Source organism: Saprolegnia parasitica, assembly GCF_000151545.1.
Source record: "Saprolegnia parasitica CBS 223.65 unplaced genomic scaffold supercont2.13, whole genome shotgun sequence".
Lineage (NCBI taxonomy): Eukaryota > Oomycota > Saprolegniomycetes > Saprolegniales > Saprolegniaceae > Saprolegnia > Saprolegnia parasitica.
The window spans coordinates 454,082-478,997 of NW_012156407.1; the positions used below are offsets into that span (position 1 = coordinate 454,082).

Genomic DNA, 24,916 nt, shown 5'->3' on the forward strand with positions numbered 1-24,916 from the left:
TCGAATTTGCACCCCGTGTGTTCATCAATATCTTTTGCACTCCAAATCATCGCGCTGGCACACTACTACATCCGTAGCAACGCATGGTAGCAGCGAGTGACGTGAGCGTGCACAGGATGGGGTGATGTTTGATGAGACACGTCACACGATAAGACGAGCTACAAGATTAGCGATTGCATGATCAAAGTTGCTACAAGAAGAGCCGTTAACCATGGCGGGCTAGAGGTGCCAGAAGCGTCGAAAGTTGAACGCTTCGTCGTTCACGTCAAAATGGTGCGGGCGCTGCAAGCCCACATCCGACGGCTGGTACAGCGCGTGCGACAGCAGTACCAATTGCGTGTTGGGCGCGCGCCACCTAGTTGCCCACGTTCAATATCATCATCGTATCAAGTTGATACAAAAGCACCAACCTCGAGGCCACGCGGAAGATGAACTCGAGCGTGCCGTGACGCATGGGCACAACCGCGTGCACTTGCCCGCGGGCAAAGTGGTAGTTGCCCACAAAGATGGTCTCCGTGTCGCGTTGGCGCATGAGCTCTGCGGTCTACAGCACGACACCATTCTGTCCTACTGTCTGCAGACAGAATGTCCATCTACCTCGCGCGGGTGGCGGTGCGTCATCGCGTACAGGAACGTGCCGTCGCTTCGAAAGTTGAAATACCGATAGTATATGGCCTACATAGTCTCATTCGCTGCGACATCCTGCACACACAGACAGTGTTGTACGTACCTGCAGAATCGCATTTTTGGGGAGATCGGTCCACATGTTCCACTCGGGCTCCTTGTAGTACGAGATGCGCAGCGCGTAGAAGCCTGCCACGACTCAGATCTTATAGCCACAGAAGATGCTCGAGCGGACCGTGATACTTGACGCGCGGCCGATTACGAAACATGTGCGCCCAGGACGAAAACTTGCCGAGCTTGACGGCCCGCCCGCGGCTCTGCATCGTAAAGACGCGCCGACACATCATCTCGTAGACGTGCTCTACACGACTCACGTGAGATTTTCGCAGCAGCGTAGGCAGTACCGTCCGAAGCAGCCCGGTGAAAGTGGTGGCACGTGTTGCTAAAGTTGCCGATCGTGTCTTCGTCGAGGAACTCGAGCACGAGCATGAGCATGCGCTCGGGCATGTGGCAGCAAGGCACGTCGGCTGCGCTGCATGAGACGACAATCCTTTCGACACAGTTGTGTACGCACCGTTCAGATCTTCGAGGTTGGCGGGCTCGAGGGCGGCGGCCGCCACGTCGTCCGGTGCATCAACGTCATCATCCTCATCATCATCGTCGTCGTCGATCAATGCCGGCGTGGACGATGGAACCTCGGCGCTAGCGCGGGCACTGGCGGCCAATTTGAGCTGGCGCAACTCGTTCTCGGCGTGCACGATCTGGGCAAGAAAGTCCGGCCTACGTGCCGTTGAGATGTCGAGACGGCAAGAGGCAGGGCGTACTGCAGCGACTCGTTGAGCGCCTGCTCGAGGGCCTCGGCGTCCTCGTCACGGCGGGTGCGTCGGCGGATGGGTGTGGCGATCATTGGGTTCTGCTGTAGGTTGCTGCAGCTCGTGGTTGCCCACCGAAGTTTCCGTGGCAGTTCCTGCATGACACGGTATCCGGACGATAAGATATCCTGCGAAGTCCGATTGAAATAACTTTAATAGTGTACGATTCAAGATTCCGCAGCGCGATGTATACAGAGCAGGGACAAGAGCGCGAAGCTTGACGTTAGAGCTATGCTATCGTAGATACACGTTGGCGATTCTGTTGCATGTCGTCCAGCACGGCCACGGAGCGTGCAGTGTTGGATTCACGCATCCTACATTCCGCCCTTTTAGTGTGACCATAATATAGTGTATCAATACGTCTACCGCTGTGCCGCAACGCCGATAATAAATCAAGTCGGCGTTTCGATGCGCGCTTTACAACAGACCCTCGTCTATCTTGCAAGACGACCCAGAGGTCGCATGGTCAAGCGCATGAATGTTTGCGTTCAAGGCTGGCACTTTAACAAAGACCAGAGTTACACCATTTTACCCATCTTTTCAGCGTGATTTCGTGTGGCAAGCTCCCATATTTAGTGTATGTCGTCAACCCACCAATCAGAGGCGTGCTGAAGCGCAATCCAATAATGCTCCGCGTCGGTCTCCAGCGCGCCCGCTTCGGCCTCGGTTGCCGCGCGTTGGCTTCGTCGCCCGTGACGCCGATGTTGCGGCAGTACCTCGAGCGCAAGAAGGAGTACCCTGGTGCCGCCCCTCACTCTATCAGTGTATCAATTCATCGTCGTTTTGCCAGATTGCCTTTTGCTCTACCAAGTGGGCGACTTTTACGAGCTCTTTGCCGACGATGCGCGCCGCGCGTCGCATGTACGTGCATTGGCGATGCTATTGTATTGCATTGGATGTCGTAGCTCTTGAATCTGGCGCTGACGCGCAAGGCGAAATCCAAGCAAGCGCACGACATGGACATCATGTGCGGGTTTCCGGTCGCGTCGCTCAACACGTACGTCGAGAAGCTTGTTCGGCACCACGGTGAGAAGGTCGCCATCTGCAACCAGACCGAGGTACAGCGACGCTACGACGATCTCGAACGAGTTGGACAACGCAGCGCGACTAGTCGGCGACGGCCGCCAAGCAGCGCAAGGGTGTCGGCGTCCATGCGCTCGTCCAGCGCCACGTTGTGCGGGTACCGAACCATCTCTTGTATAGACGTTGAAAGAGCGCGTAGGTGGTCACGCCCGGGTCGCTCACGGACGACTCGATGCTGCACGCCGGCCAAAACAACTACCTCGCGGCCATGACGCACCTTGGCGAGTCGCTAGAGCTCGCGTGGACCGACGTTTCGACGGGCGAGTTTCATCGCTTGGCGACGACATTGGACGAGCTCGAAAGCGAGCTTTGCCGCCTCAATCCGACCGAGATGCTCCTCCCGATCAACGCCACGGCGAGTGCAACGGGTGCGTGCGGTGCTAAATGACGTCATGCTTCTATTCGTTTGTGCAGATGTGTTTTGGCAGCTCGTCGAGGCCAAGCTGCCCGCCCACTGTCTCAAGACGTACCGACCGGCGTCGGCGTCGGCGTCGGCCATGATCACCGAGTACCTTCGGTACACGCACCTCGAGACGGACGCACCGGAAAATGCCTCGGCGCTGCAGCCGCGCATGCTCATCGACGCGAGTGCGTGGCGGTCGCTGGAGATCACCAAGGTGTTGAAAAGGCTGAATATTTAGACTCGATACATACGAATGTCTGTCGTGGTAGTCGATGCACGGGACCAAGCAGCACAGCCTTCTGCAAGCCGTTGACAAGACCAAGACGGCAGGTGGCGCGCGGCTCCTGGCGGTACCGACCCGATGTGCTCTCGATCCTGTACACAAAGACTGCAGGCACACCTCTCGGCGCCGCTCGTGCGCGTTGATGACATTACCAAGCGTCAAGACGCCGTGTCGTGGCTGCTCCAGGATACCCACGGTCTCTCCAAGCTGCGTCATATTCTGCAGGTATTCCACCTACACGCGCATCTATCGCTGGCTCAAGGGGCTTTAGGAGTGCGGCGACATTGAGCGGAGCCTCCGGCGTCTTGCGATGGGCAATGGGACGCCGAAAGACCTCAAGCGAGTACGGTCGCGCGCCAAGAATCCACTGTTGCAATGTTGTTTTGTGTTAGATTAGTGACACCGTGCTCGAGAGTCAAGCGCTGGCGCACTACTTGCGGGACGGCCCGCGCCACTGGCCGTGCGAGCTCATTACGCGTCTCCGAGACGCCTTTCATGTGCCCGAAGGTACGCGATTTGTCATGAAAGATTATGACAATATTGACCAAAAACGTCTAGTCGTCGCCATGGCCATCGACGTGCAAGCGGCGCTCGTCGACGACATGACGCAACTCAACCAAAAGCACGATTTTATCCGCCCCGGTACGGGACATTTTTTTCACGACATGAAAATGATGTTTTCTTGTGGGGGTAGGGTATTCAAGTGAACTTGATAAATGGCGCCGTCTCTGCCACGACTCGGTGACCGACCAGATTCGAGACCTCCAACGCGAGTACCAGACGCTCACGGGCGTTGCAAAACTTCGCGTGGCGCGCAAGAAGCAGCACGTCGGCTGGTGTGTCGAAGTGCCCCAAGACACATCGCCGCCGCTCGCCCGTACGACACGCATCGTGTAGAGTGTTGGCTCAAGAACGCGTAGCGCCCCATTTTCAGCTGATCCAAACGACAACCAAGACGCTTCGGTACCGGTCGCCTGCCCTCGACAAGCTCAACTCGGATGTGTTTCACGCGTTGGACCAGGTACAATGGCCTGCTCGGTAATGCATTGCTCGCAGCTGGTTCTAGAGTGTCGAGGTCGAGGAAGCGCTCTTCAAGGAGCTGCAAGGCCGTGTCTTGGCGGTGTCTGCCGCCATTGAGACTTTGGGCGACGCGTTGAACCAGCTCGATGTCGCGGCCAGTCACGCCCAGAACGGTGCGACGCATATAATCAATACCGAGTCGTCGTTGCCGACATTGCACTATAGCGTTGGACCACCAACTGGTGCGACCGACGCTGTCGGCCACGTCTGCCGACATGCACATTGTCGAGGGGCGTCACTGGGTCGTGGCGTCGGCGCACGAAGCCAACTTGCGCGCGTTTGTCCCCAACAGCTTGCATTTCAGCTCCGACGACTCGTGCTGGATCGTCACGGGGCCCAATATGGGCGGGAAGAGCACGTTTCTGCGACAGACGGCACACCTCGTGCTCCTTGCGCAGGTAGTCTTCTTGTGTCCCAACCTTGTCTTGATAGATTGATACGATTTGGATGCGATAGATGGGCAGCTTTGTACCTGCTGTGAGCGCGCACATTGGCATCGTCGACCGCCTTTTTAGTCGGGTAGGGACAACTACTTGTTTTGATATTCTATTTGGCATGTTGTTAAAACGAGGTATGTAGGTGGGCGCGTCGGACGATCTCGCGTCCGATCGGAGCACGTTTATGGTTGAAATGCAAGAGACTGCGACGATTCTCAAGCAGGTGCGGGTGATGAGAGCCATTGTGCAACTACGCTCAAGTCATATCTAGGCAACGAATCGATCGCTCATCCTGATGGACGAGGTTGGCCGCGGCACGTCGGTGCAAGACGGCGTCGCCATCGCCCAAGCCGTATTCAAGTCCTTTTTTGAACCGAGTTCTTATCTTAGCGTAGGTGGTCGAGGAGCTCCTTCGGCGCCAGAGCCGGACGCTCTTCGCGACCCACTTTACCGAACTTAGCAGCATTTTTGCCAACGCGCAAGCCGTATCGTTCCACCACATGCAAGTCGCTCGCCACAAGTACGTCGCAAATCGAGTGTGTCGTGCTGGAGATGATTCCATGGGTGTAGAAAGGCAGGTCTGATCTTTTCCCACCGCGTCGTGCCTGGCGTCGCCAAAGAATCGTACGGTGTCGAAGTCGCCGCCCTCGCCGGTATAGTACTGCGTGTTTGCATCATTCCCGCTGTCCCTCCATTGCGTAGGCTGCCCCGCCAACGTCGTCGAGCGGGCCAAGGCACTCGTGCAGCGCCAGAAAGATGCGCTTGCCTCGGCGGCAGAGACCCCGTAGCTTTCGTCGGGCCACCTGCGACGTGTTTGCTCGTGCGACGGGGCAGCCGTACGCTGCCACGATTGCCGTCGGCCCTTGACGTCGGCACCACTAAGCGCACTGTTGGAATGCAACAAAGTGTTCTGGCAGACTGTCCTTGTTGTGCGATTGTTGCATAGAAAGTTAGCCTCGGGTGTCGACCTGATAACGTGGCACGTTGTAGCGCACGCCTGTCGCATTGCCACAGCGCGGAGGCAGTCGCGGTCTTTCCTCGCAACGCGGCATGGCGTACGGTGGTGGATCAAAGACAGACCTTTGGTGGCGCCAACAATGGAAGCTAAAAACGTCGGTATCAAAGGTACTGCAACCCGCGACGATGATGGTCAACGCGATTGATGGTCGGTCGCGTGCCTCATCACGCGATCGGCCAAGGGAATAGGACTATTACACGGGTCTGGCTCACGACCGCGGACGCTGCTGGTCGATCAAGTAGCTTGACGATGGACCACATAGAAAAAGAAAAACCCATAGTGGTAATCCCGGTAATACACCGCCTGACAAAGAATAGGACTATTGTATTCCTTGGTGGATCACGCACGCGGCAAATGCGTGAAACAACAAATGGCGATGGAAATGGTAGGTCGTTCGAACAATGCTGCAATTGGATTGGTGCATCGATTTCTTCGTCGCTTTTGATTGGCCCAAACTCGGATTTCGGCGCCACGCGTTTGCCCATCATCACATCGCAGGGACATACAAACGCCAAGAGAGAGCGAACCGTCATGCGTCCAGCCATCCCCATGGACAGGCCTTGGTGCCCGTCAACAACAAGCCACCTGTAGCGCAGCTTCGGTAGTCCATCGTTCGGCTTCGACGTGAGCTCACAACGACATTTGCAGCGTCCAGCGCACGTCCCAACATGTCCGCCGCCGACACGACGTACGTGGCGCTGGCCTCCCCGCGCGACAAGGGCGACGCCGCTTCCAACCCGAAAAACACAACAACACCACCAACAACAACAACGCCAACGACAGCATCGCTCATTCCACTGTCCAAGCTCTTCCAGTACGCCGACGCAACCGACAAGGTGCTCATGGTCACCGGCGCGCTGTTTGCGGCCGCGACCGGCATCGCCCAGCCAGTGCAGATCCTCTTCTTTGGCGACATCATCAACGCCTTCAACCCGATTAACGGCGACGTCATTGACGCCGACCTCTTCCGCCGTAGCATCAACAGCGTCGTGCTCAAGTTTGTGTACCTTGGCCTTGGCGTTCTCTTCACCGCGTTTGGCCAAGTCGCTTGCTGGACGATCTCGGCGTCGCGCCAGTCGAAGCGCATTCGCCACGCCTACGCCAGTGCGATTCTGCGCCAAGAGGTCGGCTGGTTTGACGTGAGCGAGCCGATGACGCTCGCGACACGCGTGGTGGACACGACGCTCCTCGTGCAAAATGGCATCGGTCGCAAGATCGGCGACGGTATCAACTACGCGGCCATGGGCGTTGGCTCGATCGTCCTGGCCTTTGTGTACGGTTGGGAGCTCTCACTCGTGCTCTTTGCCTTGACGCCCTTCATCGGCCTCTCAGCCTACTACATGACCAAAGCCATGTCGGACGCGGTGCAAACCGGCGTTGATGCGTACGCGGAGGCAGGCGGGGTCGCTGAAGAAGCTTTGAGCAACATCCGCACCGTGCACATGTTTCATGCGATGGAGCGCATCGCCGCCAAGTACCAAGTCGCGCTCGCCAAGACGGAAGCCGCCGGCGTCAAGAAGGGGCTGGCCATCGGCGTTGGCACGGGTGTCATGTTCTTCATGCAATTCCTCACGAACGGTCTCGGCATGTACTATGGCGCCGTCAAGATCAGCAATGATATCGCGGATGGGTGCGTCACGAGCGACTGCTACAACGGCGGCCGCGTCATCACCATCTTCTTCTGCATCGTCATGGGCGCCATGGCGCTCGGCCAGGCCGGACCGGCGCTCCAAGCCATCTACACAGCGCGCGCGGCCGCCCACGATGTCTTTGCGCTCATTGCCCGCGCCTCGCACATCGACGTGACGGACGAGTCGGGCACGGTCCTGGACCCCAATATGGTGCGTGGGGCCATTGAATTGGAAAACATTTCGTTTGCTTACCCGTCACGCGCGCACGTCCAAGTGTGCGCCGGCTACTCGCTCTCGATTCCCGCGGGCCAAAAGATTGCGCTCGTGGGGGCGAGCGGGTCGGGCAAGAGCACGATCGTCTCGCTCCTCGAGCGCTTTTACGACCCCGTGGGCGGCCGCATTACGCTCGACGGCGTCGACTTGAAGGACCTCAACGTCGCGTCGCTCCGCGCGCAAATTGGTCTCGTCGGCCAAGAGCCGAGCTTGTTTGCCGACACGATCGCCAACAACATCCGCCGCGGCAAGCCGGATGCGACGCTCGACGAGGTCATGGCCGCCGCCAAGCAAGCCAATGCGTTCGACTTTATCATGGGGTTCCCCGCGGGCTTTGACACGGACGTCGGCGACCGTGGCGCGCAGCTCTCGGGTGGCCAGGTATCGTTTGTGTCCACTTGATACATTGACACTGAATCACATGTATCGCACGATAGAAGCAACGCATTGCGATCGCCCGCGCGATCATCAAGAACCCGAGCGTGCTCTTGCTGGACGAAGCCACGAGTGCGCTCGACACGGAGAGCGAGCATGTCGTGCAGGCGTCGCTGGATGCGCTCGTCGCCGCCCGCCAGCGCACCACCATCATCATTGCGCACCGTCTCTCGACGATCCGAGGCGCCGACCGCATCGTCGTGCTGAGCGACGGTGTCGTCGTCGAAGACGGCACCCACGACGAGCTTCTCTCGATTCCCCACGGTCACTACAAGGGCCTCGTCACGGCGCAGATGCGACACGCGAGCGACGACGAGGACAATGCAATTGACGACGCGTCATTGGCGGCGGTCGTGACCGAGGCCACTGAGCGCCACAAAGAGATGGGTGACGGCGCCTCGTCGACTGGCGATGACGACGCGACGTCGGTCGACAGTGCCGGGCTCAAGCGGCCATTGGTGCCTATCTCGCGCGTGTGGCGTCTGAGCCGCCCCGAAGTACGGCAGTTGGTCGTTGGCAGTCTTGGCGCGCTCATCCACGGCGCCGTATACCCTGTCTGGGGCGTGCTTCTGACGAAATGCGTCGTGCTCTTCTACCGCCAAGACCTCTCGTCGTCCGAGATGCGCCATGAAGCCATGTGGTGGGGCCTCAGCTTTGTCGTCATGGGCCTTGTGTACGTGCTTGCCATCATTGCGCAGTACCACCAGTTTGCCACCGCGTCCGAGCGGCTCACAGGTCGCATCCGCTACATGAGCTTCCAGGCGATGCTGCGCCAGGACATGGCGTGGTTTGACGACCCGCGGCACACGCCCGGCGCGCTCACGACCCGCCTTGCGACCGACTCGGCGGCCATTCGGTCCATGACGTCCGAGTCCCTCAACGCCGTTCTCGTCAACGCCTCGTCGCTCGGTGTCGGCTTTGGCGTCGCGTTCTACTACTCGTGGAAGATGACGTTGGTGCTCGCCGCCATCTTTCCGATCCTCGGGTTTGCCAGCGTCATGGAGATGCAGACGCTCGGCGGCGGCGACAAGGACCTCAACGACGGCGACCTCCACGCCGGCGCGCTTCTCTCGGAAGCCATCAATGCGATCCGCACCGTGGCCTCGTTTGGCCTCGAGAAAGCCACGAACGCAGCGTACCTGACCTACCTCCAGCAGTCGGCGTCGACCGACGTCAAAGTCGGTTTAAAGAGCGCGTGCGCGTACGGCCTCAGTCAGTCCACCATGGTGCTGGCGATCGCCACCACCTTCTACTTTGGCGGCTGGCTCCTCCTCCGCGGCGACGTGACGTTCGAAGCCATGATGACGGTCCTCAACGCGATCCTCTTTTGCTCGTTTGGCGTCGGCATCGCCGTCCAAGGGCTCGGCGACGTCGGCAAGGCCAAGAAGGCGGTCCAGAGCATCTTTGGCATCATCGACCACGTCCCGAGCATCGATGCGATGGCCGCATCGGGCGCGACCCTAACGCACGTGCACGGCGACGTCGACTTTTCGCACGTGGCGTTTGCCTACCCGAGCCGGCCAGACGCCAAGATCTACCGCAACTACAACCTCTCGATTGCGAGCGGCCAGACGCTGGCGCTGGTCGGCGGCAGCGGCAGCGGGAAAAGCACCGCGATTGCGCTCTTGCAGCGGTTTTACGACCCGAGCGCCGGCGTCGTGACGATCGACGGCGTCGACATTGCATGCCTCAACGTCGCGTCGCTGCGCAGCCACATTGCGATCGTGTCGCAGGAGCCCGTGCTGTTTGCGGGCACGATCGCTGAGAACATCGCGATGGGCAAGCCGAATGCGAGTCGCGACGACATTGAAGAGGCGGCGAGAAAGGCCAACGCCCACGACTTTATCGCGCGGTTTCCAGACGGGTACGACACGTCGGTCGGGGACCGCGGCGTGCAAATCTCGGGCGGCCAAAAGCAGCGCGTCGCGATCGCGCGCGCCATCATTCGCGACCCCGCGATTCTGCTGCTCGACGAGGCGACCAGTGCGCTCGACACGGAGAGCGAAGCCATCGTCCAAGCGTCGCTCGATAAGCTCCTGACGCTCAAGAAGCGGACGACCATTATTGTGGCCCACCGCTTGTCGACGATCCGCAACGCCGATGTCATTGCCGTCGTCCACGACGGTCGCGTCGCCGAGCTCGGGACGCACGACCAGCTCATGAACATTCCCGACGGCTTGTACCAAAACCTCGTCGCTCGCCAAATGAGCAAGACGACGACGTAAGGATGTCGTCGCATTACGTTCTCTTTGAAATGTTTTTGAATAAATGCAAATTGCTCCAGATAGACGAGTTGGTGTTGCATCCGCCTGCGTTGCTGCGTCCTGCTTGGCCTTGATGGAGGCGCATACCTTGACGAGACAGAGAATCGCCATGTTGAGAGTCGGCACGCTTGGATGTTGGCACGAAGCAAGTGCCACCTCCGAGCCAGGGGTACACAATTGCTCCCTATAACTCATCCCTGCGCCGAGCGGGGTGCTGAGTCCATGTCCCTGTCGTGTTTCGTTCAATCACAGGCGTGCGAAAATGAGACGCCAAACGTGTTTTGAGAACTGAGATTCGGGATGCACGGGCTTCGAGCATTGAGATTCAAGATACACGACTCCTTCGAGGCTCTTGTGTCGTAGCTGGTCACTCCACAAGGGACCAGCTCGCCGGACGCCCCTGGGCGAGCGCAGGGTCTTATTGGTCGCACCACCGAGACGTATTAAATGTGAAAATTGAGTGGCAAGAGCGACTCGTCTTCGCGCGTGAGCCAGACGTTGACGTCGTCGGGCGCCAATCGGAAGCGGCAGCTCTGGATCACCTTGTGCAACTCGGCGGGTCGCTGGAGGTGCTGCGTGAGCGGCGCCAGCTGCAGTTGACGGACGCACGACTGCTGCACTTTGAGGAGCGAGAGAAGCCCGCCGGCCGTCACGTTCCACCAGCGCACGCTCGCCTCCCTCGCCGCATACGACACTAATCGCTATTCTATCAAGAACGCCACTTGATAGATTCATAGATACCCAGCATGGCGCCGTCCTTGCGGAAGAGCACGGCCGAGAGCGCGGTCGTGTGGCCGTCCAGCACACGCCACTTTGTCGCCTACGTACGATGTTAGTTGCCTTGTCGACTCAGAACTCGCACCGTGCGGAGGTCGTAGAGCAAGACGACGCCTTCCATGGTGCCGATGGCGAGTCGCTGCGTTGTCTTGTGAAAGTCGACCATTGGAAATCGCTTGACGAGGTCGTGGAGGCACTTGGTGCTCTACGAAGAGACCCTTTACGTATGGACAAGTTGTCATTCGTCGTGGCCTACCATGGCCAGACACTTCTTCCGGCGATCGGGCTTGGTCGGGTCAAGGCAGCACAAGATGGTCTCGATGACCGCGGGGAGGTGCCGCGCCATGAGAAGGTACTGGAGATTCACCCACGTCATAAGGTAGACGAGGACGCCTTCGCGGTACGCATAGCTTCGATCACTCGTGCTCATCTCTTGTTGGAGCACAACCAAGACGGAGGCGGCCTCGCACGTCCCAAGTTCGACGAGGAGACGCATCGCGGCCTGCTTGAGCCGCTTCCGATCGTCGTCGGAGGGGTCCAGCGTCAACGGAATGAGCTGCACCACCTATTTCCATAGACGCTCGTGTATTTGGTGTCGTATAAAGTGAGGAGCATGACGCACGAGCTGGGCGAGGTCGACAAGGTGTGGGCGGAAGAGGAGGAGGCCCTTGGCGAGGAGCTCGGCCGCGACGCAGGCGGTCGCCGGTGGGCCTTGGAGCAGCGACACAAGGACGTCGCACACTTGGCGCGCGCTCGCGGGCGAGAGTTCGCCGGGAAAGCACGTGCCCATGACGCTGAGCAGCACGAGCATCGATCCGAGTCGCGATACGATGCGGGGCGCTGGTACTTGCTTGAGACCTACGACCGAATGAACGAGTCATGCCCATAGAGCGGTATATACCCCCAAGGTCCTTCTCGAGCTGCTGGACTTCGCAGTGGTACCGTGTCATGTACTCGGCCGCGGTCGTACTGCGCGTCGTCGGTGGCAGTCGCTTGATAACGCCTACAGCCGATACATCGTCGCCAAAAGTCCATTAACCAGCGATTTTCTACCGTGTAAAGAAGCCGCGACGCCATCTGCAGTGCTTCCCACTCGTGAAAGCCGTACGAGGCGAGCACGTCCAGCGATGGCTCAACGTACGCATCCACTTGTTCGGGGAGGCAGACCTAACAGAATATATCGCATCAATATCGGAGGAAACCAGGGGTCGAAGCACCGACCATGTGCTGCGTGATGAGCTGGCTCCAGAGCACTTGCAGTTGCTCCGACAGTTCATCGTCTTTTCGCTTCTCGTCCATAAAGCTCGTACACATCGTCACCTGATGCAAACCATAAGCCGCCATGTCGTCGTCGTTGAAGCAATGCGTACCAACGCCAGGGCGATCTCGGCCGAGACAAAGGATGAATGCTGCCACTTGGTCGTGTGCGGCGCTGAAGAGCTCGGCAGCGGCACCGTCAGCGCTTTCGCCGCGCCTGTGATTGCCATCGAGTAGGCCAGTGACGGCGCATGCACATCTATCAGATGACATCTTAGCCTCGATGCGGGAGAGCAGGCGTACAGAGGCAACGCTCCACGAGGGCGTCAATGCGGGCGTCGAGTCCCCAGGAGAGCGCAAACGACAAGAACGTCGCGTCCAGAGCCGTTCCCGTCGACTAAGTACGTGTCAAAATACCAAACGAAGAGGGCGCAGAGCCGTGTACCGAAGCGGATGGTGACGCCCAGAGTCGCTGCAGTCGCTCGACCGTCGTCCGCAGCTCAAACGTCATGACGTGGACCATCGGTGCCGACAGCGGGGACGCGATCGTGACGGGATCTCGCGTCTCCTCTGGGAGCGTTGACGCAGGCACCATGGCCGATGGCACAATGCGTTCGAGGACGCCCGTGCGGAGACTCCAAATGTACCTACATGGATAGATAAAAGGATACTTGGATAGATATCCAAATTCGTACAAGAGCGCGTCATCGCACTCGAGAAGCACGTGTTGCGTGCGAAAGTCCCAGCGAACGTCAACGACGCAGCCGCCTTGCCCGACGCAGTCCATGAAAAAACCCACGTCGAGTGCGGTCGTGTCCATGCGCACCGTGTAGACGCTCACCTAGGAAAGGGTGGACCCAATATATGGACAAGGTCGGTGGCTACCGCATGGTCGTCGCCCACACAAGCGACGAGGTGCCCGAGCGGGCTCGGACCGCTCACGTGAATGGCTCGCACCGCCTTGCGGTGCCGATGAAACGTGTGGAGGAGCGTCGCCGATGGCACGACGGCACCGGCGTCGAGGCTACGCAAAAGTATCAAGTTGATAGTTGCAATGCATCGAGGAAACGCACCGCAGGCGGATCTGGGAGACGCCCACACTGCCATCGCGACTGCCCGTGAAGAGCAGCACGACCATGGGCGTCGCGGACAAGCTCTCGGCCGATGGCGGCGACGACTTCGGTGGCGACAGCAATGCCGCCTTTGGCGTCGAGAGATGCGAGTGCTGGAGCTTGTGCAGCAGCAGCGAGATCCGCTGCAGCTTTTCGGTCGACGGGTATCGAACCGACGACGTCGGGCTGTCGGCGTAGCCCTCATACAGCGGTGCAGTGGCTGCATGCGACTCGACCGCATTAACAATCACGTGGCCGATGCTTGTGATCGCGCTGCTGAGACAGTCGAGCGTGATGGGCGGCACGCCGACAAGCGGACTGAGCGTGATGTGTCCGTCGTCGAACCCGTGAATCTATCCACATCGGTTGAGACATTGATACTCGACGGAAACGACGCATACAAGGAGAGGCGTGTTCCACAGCAGCGAGGCTTGCGCCGACGCACCTAGACCGCAACATCCCAGTCGATGAACCACCCATCGATGTGTACCAGGTGCGGGCTTCTTGCCCATGACCATGTGGGACACGCGCGGCGGTGACGAGGTCGGCGTCGGCAATGGCGTCGGCACCGATGACGTCGCAGCCGAGTACCGCCACGTGCAGCCAAAGGGACAGACGTACGTGATCATTGCGTTGGCTGTGCACGCTATCGTGCCAAAAGACGGGGCAAACGGTGGACGGCGGCAGGTACAAGCGGGCACTTTGCACAGTGGCGCGTCGGGCAACGCCGTCGTTCGAAGCGGACGGGCCGTCGACGTTGGCTTCTCGACGTCGGTGGCGGGTGCGGTAAACAGGTACAAGGTCGTGGCGTTGCCATTAGCGTCCGGGGCGAATCGACATTCATGTCGGCGTCTGTGGCGGGAAAGCAGTAGACGCGATTGTTTGTGGTCCACAAAAGCACATGCTCGTCGTCGGCGAACGTGCCATCGACCCACTGGACGTTGTCGCTTGCTTGAAAACAGGTTGGCAGCGTCGCTGTCTCGTCCTCCACGCTGTGGAAGAGCCACGCACGCTCGAGGATGGCCCAACGGTTGGACCAAATGAAGAGCACGAGTCGGCCGTTCGGGCTCAGTCTCGCCTACGCCAATTAAAGATGATTTAAAAGACGAAAATCCAAAGGCGGAGTACGTGGAGCGGGAAGAGGTCGACGTGCAGCCAGTTGGTCGCGGGATGGATCGACGTCTCGATGCACGTAATGTCGGACGCTTCGCTCGACCACGCGAGGACCCAGGACGCAGCTTGGGTCCACACAAAGGTCGGGCTCGGGTCGGATGCAGACGACGACGTGATGATGGGCTGCGTCCAGCCAAAGCAGCTCGTCAAGCCTTCCATGCCCAGCGAGAGAAGGACGGCGTCGTAGGCCATCTACGTGGCAGAGTGTCGTCCTACCAGAATACAGGCAACAGGCTGCACTACTTGCGACGTCTTGCGGCATGGCGCCACGGCTACGTCAATGCGCGCTTGGTGCATGCTCGTGCCGGGCGATGCCAGCACGATAGTCTTCCATGCGTCGAGCAACACCATGCGCCCTAGCAAAATGCTGCTCGTGGCGACCGCGGTAGAGGAAGCCCATGCGAAGATTCGTACCTTGCTCACCATACACGAGCATGTAGCGGTCGTTCGAGAGCATCTGCATTCTACAAGGCGCCACGATGGAGCGAGGCAACGCGCGATGCAAGCACGTACCCGAGCACGGGCGCAATGTCGGTCGCCGCGGCCTGTAGCCACGCGAGGCAGCGGCCATCCGAGAGCTGCCATAGGCCCACGGCCCCACTTACGTCGACGCTGGCGCAAATGGCTTGGCCCCACTCGTTGGTGCCCATAACGAGGCCGGCGATCGGCGCCTCGTGTCGAAGCAGGAGCGCGGCGAGGCGCCACGTCGTCGATGTCCCCGCATTCGCCCGGAAAAGGAGGAGCACGCCGGTTGTCGTGCCGCAGACCAGGGCGGTCGGCGCGCAGTCGTCGCCTAGAGAGACACAGGTCGTCGTCACGCGCAGCGCGAGGTCCCGCAGCGCGCAATGGCTCCACACGGCCACGGGCAGGTGCATGCTTCGTCGTCCGATGAGCGATCTTGGCCAGTGCCATGCCGGGATTGGTTCAAATACATTTATTTTTCATCCAATCGCAATGGACCTAAGAAAGCGCAAATCATCACGTTGCAACAGGAGGGCACACTGGAGAAGCACCAGCAACACAGTCGAGACGCTAACACCGCCAATGCATTCCTTATATCTCCAAACCGATTACACGAAAATAATCAACCGGTTTGGCGCCGCCAGAGTCGCCGTTCAATGGCTCCAAGGGCGTCGACCACGAAGGCAATGTACTTTTACTGAAGGTACACTACGTCATCCCCCTGACTACGCATGACTACGTGGCAGCATGGCAAGGCGTCTCGTCGCTTCCAAATCGTTGATACCTCTGCGGCAGCCGTCCATAGTCGACATTGGAATGAGAATTTCGTTTGTGAAGTGCCACGTCATATTGCTGAATCGCATCACCGCTGGAAGTCGACTACCAATCGATCCTCAACCTATCGACTACCTTGTCGACAGTACGAGCGCAACGATGCGAGCCATGCGCTTGGTAGTCGATTGAAAATGAAAATAGGCTTGTTAGCATTCGCAGTGTTTAATGAATGACACGCAAGTTGCAATGGCGACGATGATTGGCGTCTACGTTGCCCGCGTCCAAACCAGACACGGCGAAGGTCTGCAGTTGTGCGAGCATCGGTGCCGCAGCTCGACAAGTCGCGAGCTGGCCAAAGACGCTGCAGCCAATGTGCTTGAGCTGCGTGGGCGACGGCGGTCGCGAGGTGCGCCAGAAAATGTATGAGACAGCAAACCCACGCACCGTTTGCATGTATTATACTAGTGCGTGATAGCCTTCTTGCCCTTGGCTTGCAGCGCTGGAGGCGGCACCTACAAATAGCGATGCGCGTCAGACGATGCCGAAGGAAAGCAAAAGTACCTCCTGGAGCAACCCCTACTTCGGCAGACCCGACGAGGGCCGAGGCGGGTCTGGCGATGTGTGCAACCCCTACATGTTTCATGTAGAAATAGCCAAGTTGTCAAACCTGCACCAGTCGTGTGCCTTCTCGACGTGTTGCACGCGACATCGCGATCGTGAAAATCCAACGGGAAGCTATCAAGAGACCGTGTCCCATTGCATGTCGACGACACGCGGTCTCTTGATATCTTGGCGTTGGATTTTCACCATTGCGATGTCTTGTTCAAGATATTTCTAAAGGATGGTGAGGAAGTCTGTGAGATCGAGCACTCGAGTACCTCTCATATAGCGCATTGGGATGGACAAGCGGCTTGACCACCACGTTCTCGCTTTTCACGCAAAAGGCCCTTCGTCGGCGTCGTGCTCGTCGTTGCTGTTGGCTTCATCGTCGTCGGTGGTCGGTGGCACTACCGGTACATGGTAGCAGCCCTGCATCTTGCTCGACCGTTCGTAAATGAAGAGCTCGGCCGCAAGCCGTCCAATGCGCTGGAGTAGCCAAGCCAAGCTGAGCACTCTGGCCTTTCTGTCGTGAAGAGATCGAGCGCACCTGCCATGGAAAATCACGATCAACGACCGCCAACACGTCGTCAGCTGCTTTGCCGATGACGCGCAGCTCATTGCTAGGGACGCAAATTCGCTACTCGCTCTCGTCGACACGTTTTGTTCTTCCTCTGGCTTCAAGCCGAACCCAAAACCGAGCTGCTCACGTTTGGCCTCGCTATCTTCCCGGACGCATCGTCACGCTGGTCGCCTCTGTAAAGCGCCAAACCTTGCTCCGAAAGCTACTCCAATCCCACCCGCCTTCGGCGCCATGTCGGATTTATCTTATTGCTTACTACATTACGGTCATTTAATCTAATCCACGCTTCGAGATCGACGCTGCCTCTGCTCACACATGCCTTTTCTGGGCTCGACAGTGTCATACTCGAGGAGTACAGCTACGTGTCCAAGGTCGGCCAAGCGGTTGTAGCAACCTTCTCTTGCAGTGATTTCCACCTCGGCAGTGCCGAGGTGGTCATCTACGTCGAGTTCTTGCACGAGAGAGTCAACGTGCACTTGGAGCTCAGCGATCTGCTGGCGGTCATCGCCAGCTCGCTACTCTGCGGATAGATCGACGAGGCGCCAACGTCAGCCCGCGATTTGGACAAAGACGTCGGGTCGCGTCGTTTTATCTCTTTATGGCACCTAGCCGGATACCTCAGGTTACCAACATCACACACTGCGACCACGCAACGGTGCTGGGTTTCTGCAACGCGCTGCGAGCCAACACGGCCATCCAAAGAGCTCTATGGCATGACGTCATGCTATGCTATCGAGCTCAGGGTGGTCGTGTTGGCTCGCAGCGCTTCGACCTCGATGGCTTTCATGGTCGGCGGCTCCCGACGTCCTTGAAGCATCTCCATTGGCGTGTGCACGTAATTAGTTAAATGGCCCAGTCGAGCAGTTGCGAGGTGGCTGCGTGCGAGGAACGGACAATATTGTCTGTAAAATAGTAGTTTTGCGTTGTAACTGGAAATAAGGGTCCTAGACTACACTAATGTTGCTCCTATACGACTGCGGTCGCGCCGTCGTCGCCGTCCCGAAAGTGGCGCTAGGCATCCATTTTTGATGAACATGCTACTGCCAATGCCGTCAAATACCTGCAAGTAGTACTGGAGCTGGTGCTTCATTCGCACCAGATCTTGCTGAGGAATCTAGACACCAACACATCACTCTCCACGCCTCAAGAGACAACACCTCGTACGTGTGAGATCGAGTCGTGGGGCGGAGTCGGTGGCGTCGTCATCGGGTCGTGTCGCGGCATCTCGGGCTTGGCTGGCTCGGGTTGCTAGTGGCCACCATCATCACATGCACACTAGAAACGTGTACAAGTACCTTGGCGGGTGCGTGCGTGATCGGCACCACGGGCGGCTGGTCTGCTTGTGTCTGGAGCTGCGACCACGCCATGAGCTGTCGCTCAAACGTTCTACAGAATGAGCCACTGGTTCGTCCGACGTCTGCGGCAAGGTAGCGTGGACGTACGAGGGCGGAGGGATCTTCTTGTTTTGAGCCCCGATTTGCTTGTGTGCTTGGCCAATGGCCTTGGTCGTGGACGAGGATGACGTCGTCGTCTGGTCTTCGATCGCGTCGACCGAGAGCCGCTCAAAGATGGGTCGCCCGCCCTTGGGCACAAACACGACCTACAAGAGAGTTGTCAGGAAGGCGTCGCAATGTGTGGGAATCGAACCCGCAGTTCTTGGATGTAGTCGTCGTCAATGCAATGCACGTTGATGGCCACACGGTCCGTGCGGCTGAGCTCCATGTGGAAGAGGTGGATGCCACAGCGCTTGCAAAAGACATGCTGCGATGCAAACGTCGGCGTCTCGTGGTGTGTGTAGATGGACACGAACGAATTGGCGTCCTCGGTGCTTTGGCTCGTCATCTGGAGGTGCGTCATCGGCACAATCTAGCCGCATCGTGAGTACGCAGGTGCCATCGACATACGCGCGTACGAGGACGGGAATACGGCCCTTCTTGGACGGAAAGGTATTGCTATCATCAAAGGCGCAAATGTTGCGCGGTGCGAGCACGATGAACCTATCGCGCCGTGAGCATGCGCGCATGTAGCAAGCATGCTATCGTACGTCATGGCGCCGCAGCCGCAGCTGCCCTTGTGGCCGATCATATCGCTCGTGTCCATGTACTTTTGCCTACGCGCGCATGAGCAAGCGGCGGCGACGCATCGTCGGCCTACCGGTAGTAGTCGTCCATGGTCATGGGCTTGGGGCGCAGGACGCGATGCACCTAGTAGCATCATCCTGAGCTGCTGGCACCATGGCGGCGGTGACGTACGACGTAGATGGTGAGGCCGACCGCCAGCGTCGAGAGCGCGCCGACGAGCCGCTCGACCGCGGGTAGTCCGGAGCCCATGCTTCTTGCTTTAGTTGTCGGTTGTCAAGTGGGCTACGAGCACCCAACGTTCCTTCGGCCCTCGAACGGCCAGCCTGTCGATCTCTCCAACATGTAATACGCGCCGGCCAAATATGTAATTGTAGAGGTTTCCAGACCAACATTCTACATTGAAAGGAAGAATGCATGTCGTTTGTGTCGGGATCGACTGGCGAGGATATCTCGACGCAACTCTCGTGGACCACAGGCCATGCAGAAGGGCTACTAGCGCAGCTGCACGCGTCTCACCCCGACGATCGACCAAGCAACTGCACCCAAGCACCGTACAATGCGCTGGGCGGTCGACCAAGAGGCGACGCCGCACGCGTTTCAAAGGACGAAGATACGCGGGACGGTGTGGGTTTAGCCTTGACGTTCGAGGCAGCGTTTCCATGCACGTCCAAACCGACTGCACGGAGGGTTGGGTGTTTATAGTCACGTACGGCAGCCCGACCAACAATAAGATTGGAGCACTGTGCTGGTTGTGTCGTGCTGGCTACTGCCGTCCCATGACGGTCTCTCTCTGGCCGGCATGACGGTCTTTCTCCTATGATGGTGCATCGACTTGAAGACCAAAGTAAGCCTATGAAGAGTCGAGTCCCTGGTTGCCTCGACACTCGATACGAGAACAGTGACACGGATGAAACAGTACTCGCTCGATGAAACCCGCCAGTAGCACCGTCCCCACCGACCTACGCCGAGGATGCCGACGGCGTTCGATCCCCGAGGCGTCCGGTGCACTGTACTACCGGTACCGGTAGTAAATTATTACAGAGTCGACGGAGCGAGTCGAACTGCTTCGTTGTCAAATGGACTCGTTCGATGACGAAAGCATGTATGTACATTGGCAGCACGATGGTGCGACGACTGTGCGTAGAGCAGCACAGACAAAGACCACAAGTGCAGAAGCCTGCAGTGCTATAAAGCTATGTAGTATCCAGCTTTGATTCCATTGACGTCCCCGCTCTCTTCGCGCTACCATACGATTGATTGCATGCCACGTCCGTCGGGCGGCTGGATCGATGCGCGTACATGTCAGCGCCAAGTGGAGGCCAGGTGGAGATGCGGAAGGTGATGCCGCATACGAGACGTTGCGCAAAGATATTCTGGCTCGTGAAAACAGCTCGTCATTGCAGAGTCCATGAACACGCTGGCTCGAATCGTATCGTTGCTGCCCACATACACACACATGGCTAGGACAGGATGGGATCGGTGCGAACGGTTCTACAGTACCCTGCATCGAGTGCTTGTCGACAGTGAAATGCCATCACTCGTTGGGTAAATCGACGCCGAGACACAGGATACTATCGCCAGACGAACCCGCCATGTCAACGTCGCCGACGCCGTCGGACGCGGCTAGGTTCTCAAGCACGCTTGAGAAATCCCAGAAAGCCTTCCATGAAGTCAAGAGCTTGTCGTCGAGAGGCACACGTCCATAACGACCTATCGCAAGCACCGGTCTGCGTCTCCGCTCGTACGTTCTCCCGACGTCGTCGTTGTTCGAAGCGCTGGCGTCGTTCTCTGGCGGCGATCTTGGATCTGGTTCGATCATCACTCCGACTTCAACGAACGCGCTTGAAATTGGGAAATTCAGCCGGCGGCCAGTTGGCGACCGCTCCTTACCACCTACTTGACCGCTGCTGCTAGCTTTCTGCTTGCTTGTTGTCCATCTGGGCGACATTATTGATGCTGTCAATTGATGCTCCGCGCGGTACTTGTCCTGGCGTATGTGCAGTGGAGCGGTCCAGCGCTCGCAGTGGAGTGAAAAACTAAGGTCGCGTTGTTGGTGCGCCGTATTAAAATAACCTATCGACTATCGGGTGGGGTATAAATTAGATCGACTCGATCGGGTCGAGTCGCTCGGTGTCAAGCGACGGGTACGTTCCAAACTTCCGATGGCTGGAGTCGCAGAGCTGCAGATAGCTGGTCAATTCCGTGCTTCCGTGAAAGGACCGGGCGCGGGGCTTGTTACTGATCGTCGTCGTCGTCGCGTTGGTCGTCGATGCCGTCGACGCCTTCTTCGACTGAAGGCGGTTGACGACGTACTTGTAGCTGCGGCACCACCACGTGCCTGTCTTGTACTTGACGCAGCCGAGCGCGGTCTTGCGCGCCTTGACCATTGCATGCATGTGCACGTGGTCGATCGAGTTGAACGGTGGGCTGTGGAACGCGAGGTGCAGGTCGGCGTCGCGGCCGCGGTAGTGGCCGAGCTGCGCCAAGACGTGTCTCGCCACGTCCTTCATGCGCGCCAAGAGCGCCAAATGCGCCGACGTCAAGTGGTTGATGTTGCGCAAGTGGTGCTTGGGCACGACGAGGATGTGCGACGCGCTCGCCGGGTGCAGCGGCCGAAAGACCGAAATGTGCTCTTCGTCGTAGAGCACGTCGTCGCTGCAGGTGGCGACGATGTGGCAAAACTTGCAGCAGAGGACGTCGCGGTTCGTCGCCGCGTACGCAACGCCCTTCTTGACGTAGTCGCCGCCGAGCTCCTTGGCGTTGACGACGATGACGCGCGACGAGGCGGCGGCGGCCGGCGGCTCGAGGAGCACGACCGAGTCCGACATGCGCAGCATGATGGCAATTGGCGACTCGCGACCAGCATCACTTGGAACCAGCTGCTGCACCGTAATACGCCCTGGACTATTCAAACTGCGACGCGATTGGCTGCCTATCGGTGGCACTGGCTTCTTGAGACGAGTGCGAGCCCGCCTCAGACGTACTGGCGTGGCTACTCGAACGCAACTGCGAGTCCGCTTGGGTGCCCCGACCGACCTCTCTTCCTCCGCAGGACAGAGAGAGAGGGGGCATAGTTATCGTACTACGGCCACTGCATGGTGTCTCTACGACGGTCGTCGCGTCGTCGATGGATCGTTGGTCGGCGATCGGCGAGCGTTTTCGACGGTTTGGCCCATTGGAAGAGAACGAACGAGCGCCGTGGCCCTTTTATACCTTACGACAGGTCGGGTGTGACACCCCTTGCCCCATTTGCCCCCTTTTTCATGCAGTAGACGCGAGTCTTTGAGTGGACACTAGAATCTCGCGGCGTCTGTCGCCTCCTGCTGGCACACCTGATACACAACAATGCAGGCAGGCGGCGCTTGAGTGGACGTGGCGAGCGCACTGAGAGCGGCCACGTCGGCGTGAAATCACCGTTGCGTGAAAAGGGCATTTCACACGCGATACGCCGCATACTGAGCCCAAGTGCAATGATGGCACTCACGGTGATTTTCACCTGCACAAACACGATCTTTGGATCTTTTTTACCAATCAAGTGTACATCGGCCCACTCTGTAGCGACCGTCCGCGTGCAAGATGCAGGGTTGGGATTAGAACCGCTGCTGGCCATAAACGGCCCACTCTATCACCGTGGTGGCCAACATGACGCCAGCATCGTCGAGCCGCAGCAGGATCCATGCTAATAAGAACGACAGAATATATGGCTTAGCGTGCACCGATAATGTGCTACTAAACAGGCCCGCGCCTTTCGAGCGCAACATGTCTCGGTGGCGACAGATTCCGATTCGATCTCGACAAGCTGCCATGTAGCCGTCGTCGGGTGCATGCCTGGCTCAGCAGCAGACTAGTGCACGCAGCTGGAGAAGATGGCGGTTGGAGTGACCAAGGTGTGGACTCAACCCTTGCGCTACGCACACCAGCTACGCACACCAGTAGCTTGCAACTGCGTTCGCGACATCCCAGCACCTTGGTATATGTATGTAGAACATTCGCACCGCTTGAACGTGGACGGGCCACATCCACGAGCGCTGTAGTGAGTGCATGTAAGAGCTGACAAGGCCCTTGCTTCTACGGGTCGTTTGGATCATTCGGTGCATCTCAGCAAACGACGAACTTTATGTGCACAAAAATTGTGTGCACAGAATCACGGCGGTGCTCGATCCACTCAGATCCAATTTCTGATCTATCATTCGGTTTCGAAACGACATTGACGATTGGCGACGCGAGAGAATGCTGCCGCGACTGCTTATCGTGGCCACGCATGCGCTAAGTGCCGTGGCCTTTCTGAATCTCACGGGCGTCGGCAACCTCAGCACGACGCTCGCAACGCACGACCCACTCTTCCTTCTTGCCTACGCATCGGTACGTCGACGTGTTGGTCCACGAGGTCCTACTGTACACGACCAAGATTCGAACCAACGTGTAGTGGGATGCCGGCGCCAGTGCCCAGCTCGAGGCGTTTGCCGCCACCGCCACGTCGATTCCAGACATGTCGTTTGGCGCCATCGATGTCGCCGTCGACAAAGCGGCGCTGCACGTAACGGGGTACCCGACGCTCCTCCTCTACAACGGGAGCGCACCGCCGACCGAGTACTTTGGCGACGTGTCGTCCATCGCCATGCAACATTGGCTACTGCACGACGCGCCTCTGCAGCTCGTGCGCACCCAAGACGAGTGGGCCAAGCTCCAACGGAATCATCCTCGTCCGCTGCTGCTGGCGATCACTGCGTCCGACGACGACCATGCGCACGCCTTTATGGAGACTTTGGCCAACGGTGCGGATGGTACCTTCGCGCTCACGACCAACGTGTCGCTCGTGGCGGATGTGATTCCGCAGCCAGGCCGGCTCCCGGCACTCTGGCGACTCGACCCGACGGCCGTCGTGCCAGCAAGACCCTTTCTCGGCACCTGGTCGATTCCCGATGTCCTCGCCTTTTACTCGGGGGCGACCCAGCCGTGGCTACTGTCGTACAACCCGGCAGACGCGATGCCGATCGGCGCATTGGCGTACGTGCTCATCTTGACAGACAAAGACGCATCGTGGCACGCGGCGTTGATGCTGCAGCTGCACCTCGTCGCATCGCGCCAGCGGCGGATCTGTTACCTTGTCGTCGAGGATCCGAGTCTGTCGTTGGCCGGGTACTTTGGCATCGCTGCTCGCCCGGGCCTCGTATGGTACATTGATGCGACTACGTTTCGCAGTCTCGATCTCCAAGGTTCCGCGCTCGCTGCGCAGCTGGAGGAGGAACCGGTAGTCTTTCGCGACGCCGTGCTGCGGTTCCAGCAAAAGAACCTGCCGTCGGCGCTCGCCGCTTACCAGAGAGGTGCACAATTCGCCTCGCATGTTTCTTGTTGTATTGAATGGAACGGCGCTTTGTAGTTGCTGTGGCGCCACCTGCACCCGTCCGCCGCCGCCTCGCCGCCCCGCGTGAGATTGCCAGCTCGGATGTGCTCTCCGCGATGCTCTCCACAACCGAGTGCGTGGTCGTCGTCTTTTATTCGCCGCGGTGTCCGTCATGCCACCGAGTGTTGCAGTGGTACAGTGCAATTTCCAGCGTCCTAGGATAGAACGTCGTCGCTAGGCTAGACGACGTTGGTCGTGACGCGAATGACGTGGCAGGCCCTGCGCTCGCCACCTGGAACATCGACCAGATGGAGGCCCACTCCGTGCCGGGATCTCCTTGGCGACAAGGCACG

At 58.7% G+C, this 24,916-nt stretch overlaps 7 protein-coding genes across 7 annotated transcripts; 3 read left to right on the plus strand and 4 right to left on the minus strand.

The window, feature by feature from the left end:
• Nucleotides 1–125: 125 nt before the first annotated feature.
• Nucleotides 126–1,531, minus strand: SPRG_04452 (hypothetical protein; the record flags this gene model as incomplete). The annotated part of the gene is made up of 8 exons (XM_012343376.1): nt 126–355; nt 411–544; nt 598–675; nt 731–813; nt 860–985; nt 1,029–1,151; nt 1,199–1,404; nt 1,449–1,531. 8 exons carry the CDS (start codon nt 1,529–1,531, stop codon nt 220–222), a joined length of 969 nt encoding a protein of 322 aa, XP_012198766.1. The 3' UTR covers nt 126–219.
• A 591-nt stretch (nt 1,532–2,122) lies between these two features.
• Nucleotides 2,123–5,628, plus strand: SPRG_04453 (hypothetical protein; the record flags this gene model as incomplete). The annotated part of the gene is made up of 20 exons (XM_012343377.1): nt 2,123–2,237; nt 2,287–2,357; nt 2,402–2,554; nt 2,608–2,676; nt 2,719–2,947; nt 2,994–3,196; nt 3,252–3,332; nt 3,377–3,490; nt 3,537–3,613; nt 3,663–3,907; nt 3,960–4,142; nt 4,186–4,286; nt 4,332–4,458; nt 4,511–4,743; nt 4,802–4,864; nt 4,925–5,005; nt 5,054–5,134; nt 5,178–5,302; nt 5,353–5,435; nt 5,485–5,628. 20 exons carry the CDS (start codon nt 2,123–2,125, stop codon nt 5,568–5,570), a joined length of 2,520 nt encoding a protein of 839 aa, XP_012198767.1. The 3' UTR covers nt 5,571–5,628.
• An 813-nt stretch (nt 5,629–6,441) lies between these two features.
• Nucleotides 6,442–10,370, plus strand: SPRG_04454 (hypothetical protein). Its single transcript, XM_012343378.1, has 2 exons — nt 6,442–8,085; nt 8,142–10,370. The coding sequence occupies exons 1-2, from the start codon at nt 6,469–6,471 to the stop codon at nt 10,362–10,364; spliced, it is 3,840 nt and encodes a 1,279-aa protein (XP_012198768.1). The 5' UTR covers nt 6,442–6,468; the 3' UTR covers nt 10,365–10,370.
• A 415-nt stretch (nt 10,371–10,785) lies between these two features.
• On the minus strand, nt 10,786–15,620 carry SPRG_04455 (hypothetical protein). Its single transcript, XM_012343379.1, has 22 exons — nt 15,236–15,620; nt 15,137–15,186; nt 14,966–15,078; nt 14,678–14,914; nt 14,443–14,627; nt 14,241–14,401; nt 14,040–14,186; nt 13,951–13,994; nt 13,511–13,902; nt 13,323–13,461; nt 13,133–13,278; nt 12,883–13,084; nt 12,741–12,834; nt 12,551–12,696; nt 12,402–12,500; nt 12,234–12,347; nt 12,082–12,172; nt 11,803–12,038; nt 11,437–11,745; nt 11,266–11,385; nt 11,145–11,223; nt 10,786–11,097 (listed from the first exon to the last, which is right to left on the minus strand). The coding sequence occupies exons 1-22, from the start codon at nt 15,595–15,597 to the stop codon at nt 10,847–10,849; spliced, it is 3,717 nt and encodes a 1,238-aa protein (XP_012198769.1). The 5' UTR covers nt 15,598–15,620; the 3' UTR covers nt 10,786–10,846.
• Nucleotides 15,621–18,034: 2,414 nt separating this feature from the next.
• SPRG_04456 (hypothetical protein) lies at nt 18,035–19,468 on the minus strand (the record flags this gene model as incomplete). Its single annotated transcript, XM_012343380.1, has 8 exons — nt 18,035–18,149; nt 18,199–18,252; nt 18,303–18,738; nt 18,786–19,004; nt 19,051–19,135; nt 19,183–19,248; nt 19,293–19,342; nt 19,391–19,468. The coding sequence occupies 6 exons, from the start codon at nt 19,466–19,468 to the stop codon at nt 18,403–18,405; spliced, it is 834 nt and encodes a 277-aa protein (XP_012198770.1). The 3' UTR covers nt 18,035–18,149; nt 18,199–18,252; nt 18,303–18,402.
• Nucleotides 19,469–21,318: 1,850 nt separating this feature from the next.
• Nucleotides 21,319–22,056, minus strand: SPRG_04457 (hypothetical protein; the record flags this gene model as incomplete). Its single annotated transcript, XM_012343381.1, has 1 exon — nt 21,319–22,056. One exon carries the CDS (start codon nt 22,054–22,056, stop codon nt 21,319–21,321), a length of 738 nt encoding a protein of 245 aa, XP_012198771.1.
• A 1,364-nt stretch (nt 22,057–23,420) lies between these two features.
• SPRG_04458 (hypothetical protein) lies at nt 23,421–24,474 on the plus strand (the record flags this gene model as incomplete). The annotated part of the gene is made up of 3 exons (XM_012343382.1): nt 23,421–23,581; nt 23,646–24,394; nt 24,456–24,474. The coding sequence occupies exons 1-3, from the start codon at nt 23,450–23,452 to the stop codon at nt 24,472–24,474; spliced, it is 900 nt and encodes a 299-aa protein (XP_012198772.1). The 5' UTR covers nt 23,421–23,449.
• Between the last annotated feature and the right edge of the window lie 442 nt (nt 24,475–24,916).

Bases quoted from the DNA above. Each gene is read 5' to 3' on its own strand.
- SPRG_04454 (XM_012343378.1), top strand. From the start codon at position 6,469: ATGTCCGCCGCCGACACGACGTACGTGGCGCTGGCCTCCCCGCGCGAC. The intron at 8,086-8,141 runs GTATCGTTTGTG...ATCGCACGATAG, and splicing joins CGCAGCTCTCGGGTGGCCAG to AAGCAACGCATTGCGATCGC.
- SPRG_04455 (XM_012343379.1), bottom strand. From the start codon at position 15,597: ATGCACCTGCCCGTGGCCGTGTGGAGCCATTGCGCGCTGCGGGACCTC. The intron at 13,279-13,322 runs GTAGCCACCGAC...ACCCTTTCCTAG, and splicing joins GTGTGGGCGACGACCATGCG to GTGAGCGTCTACACGGTGCG. The intron at 12,039-12,081 runs GTATATACCGCT...ATTCGGTCGTAG, and splicing joins GCTCGAGAAGGACCTTGGGG to GTCTCAAGCAAGTACCAGCG.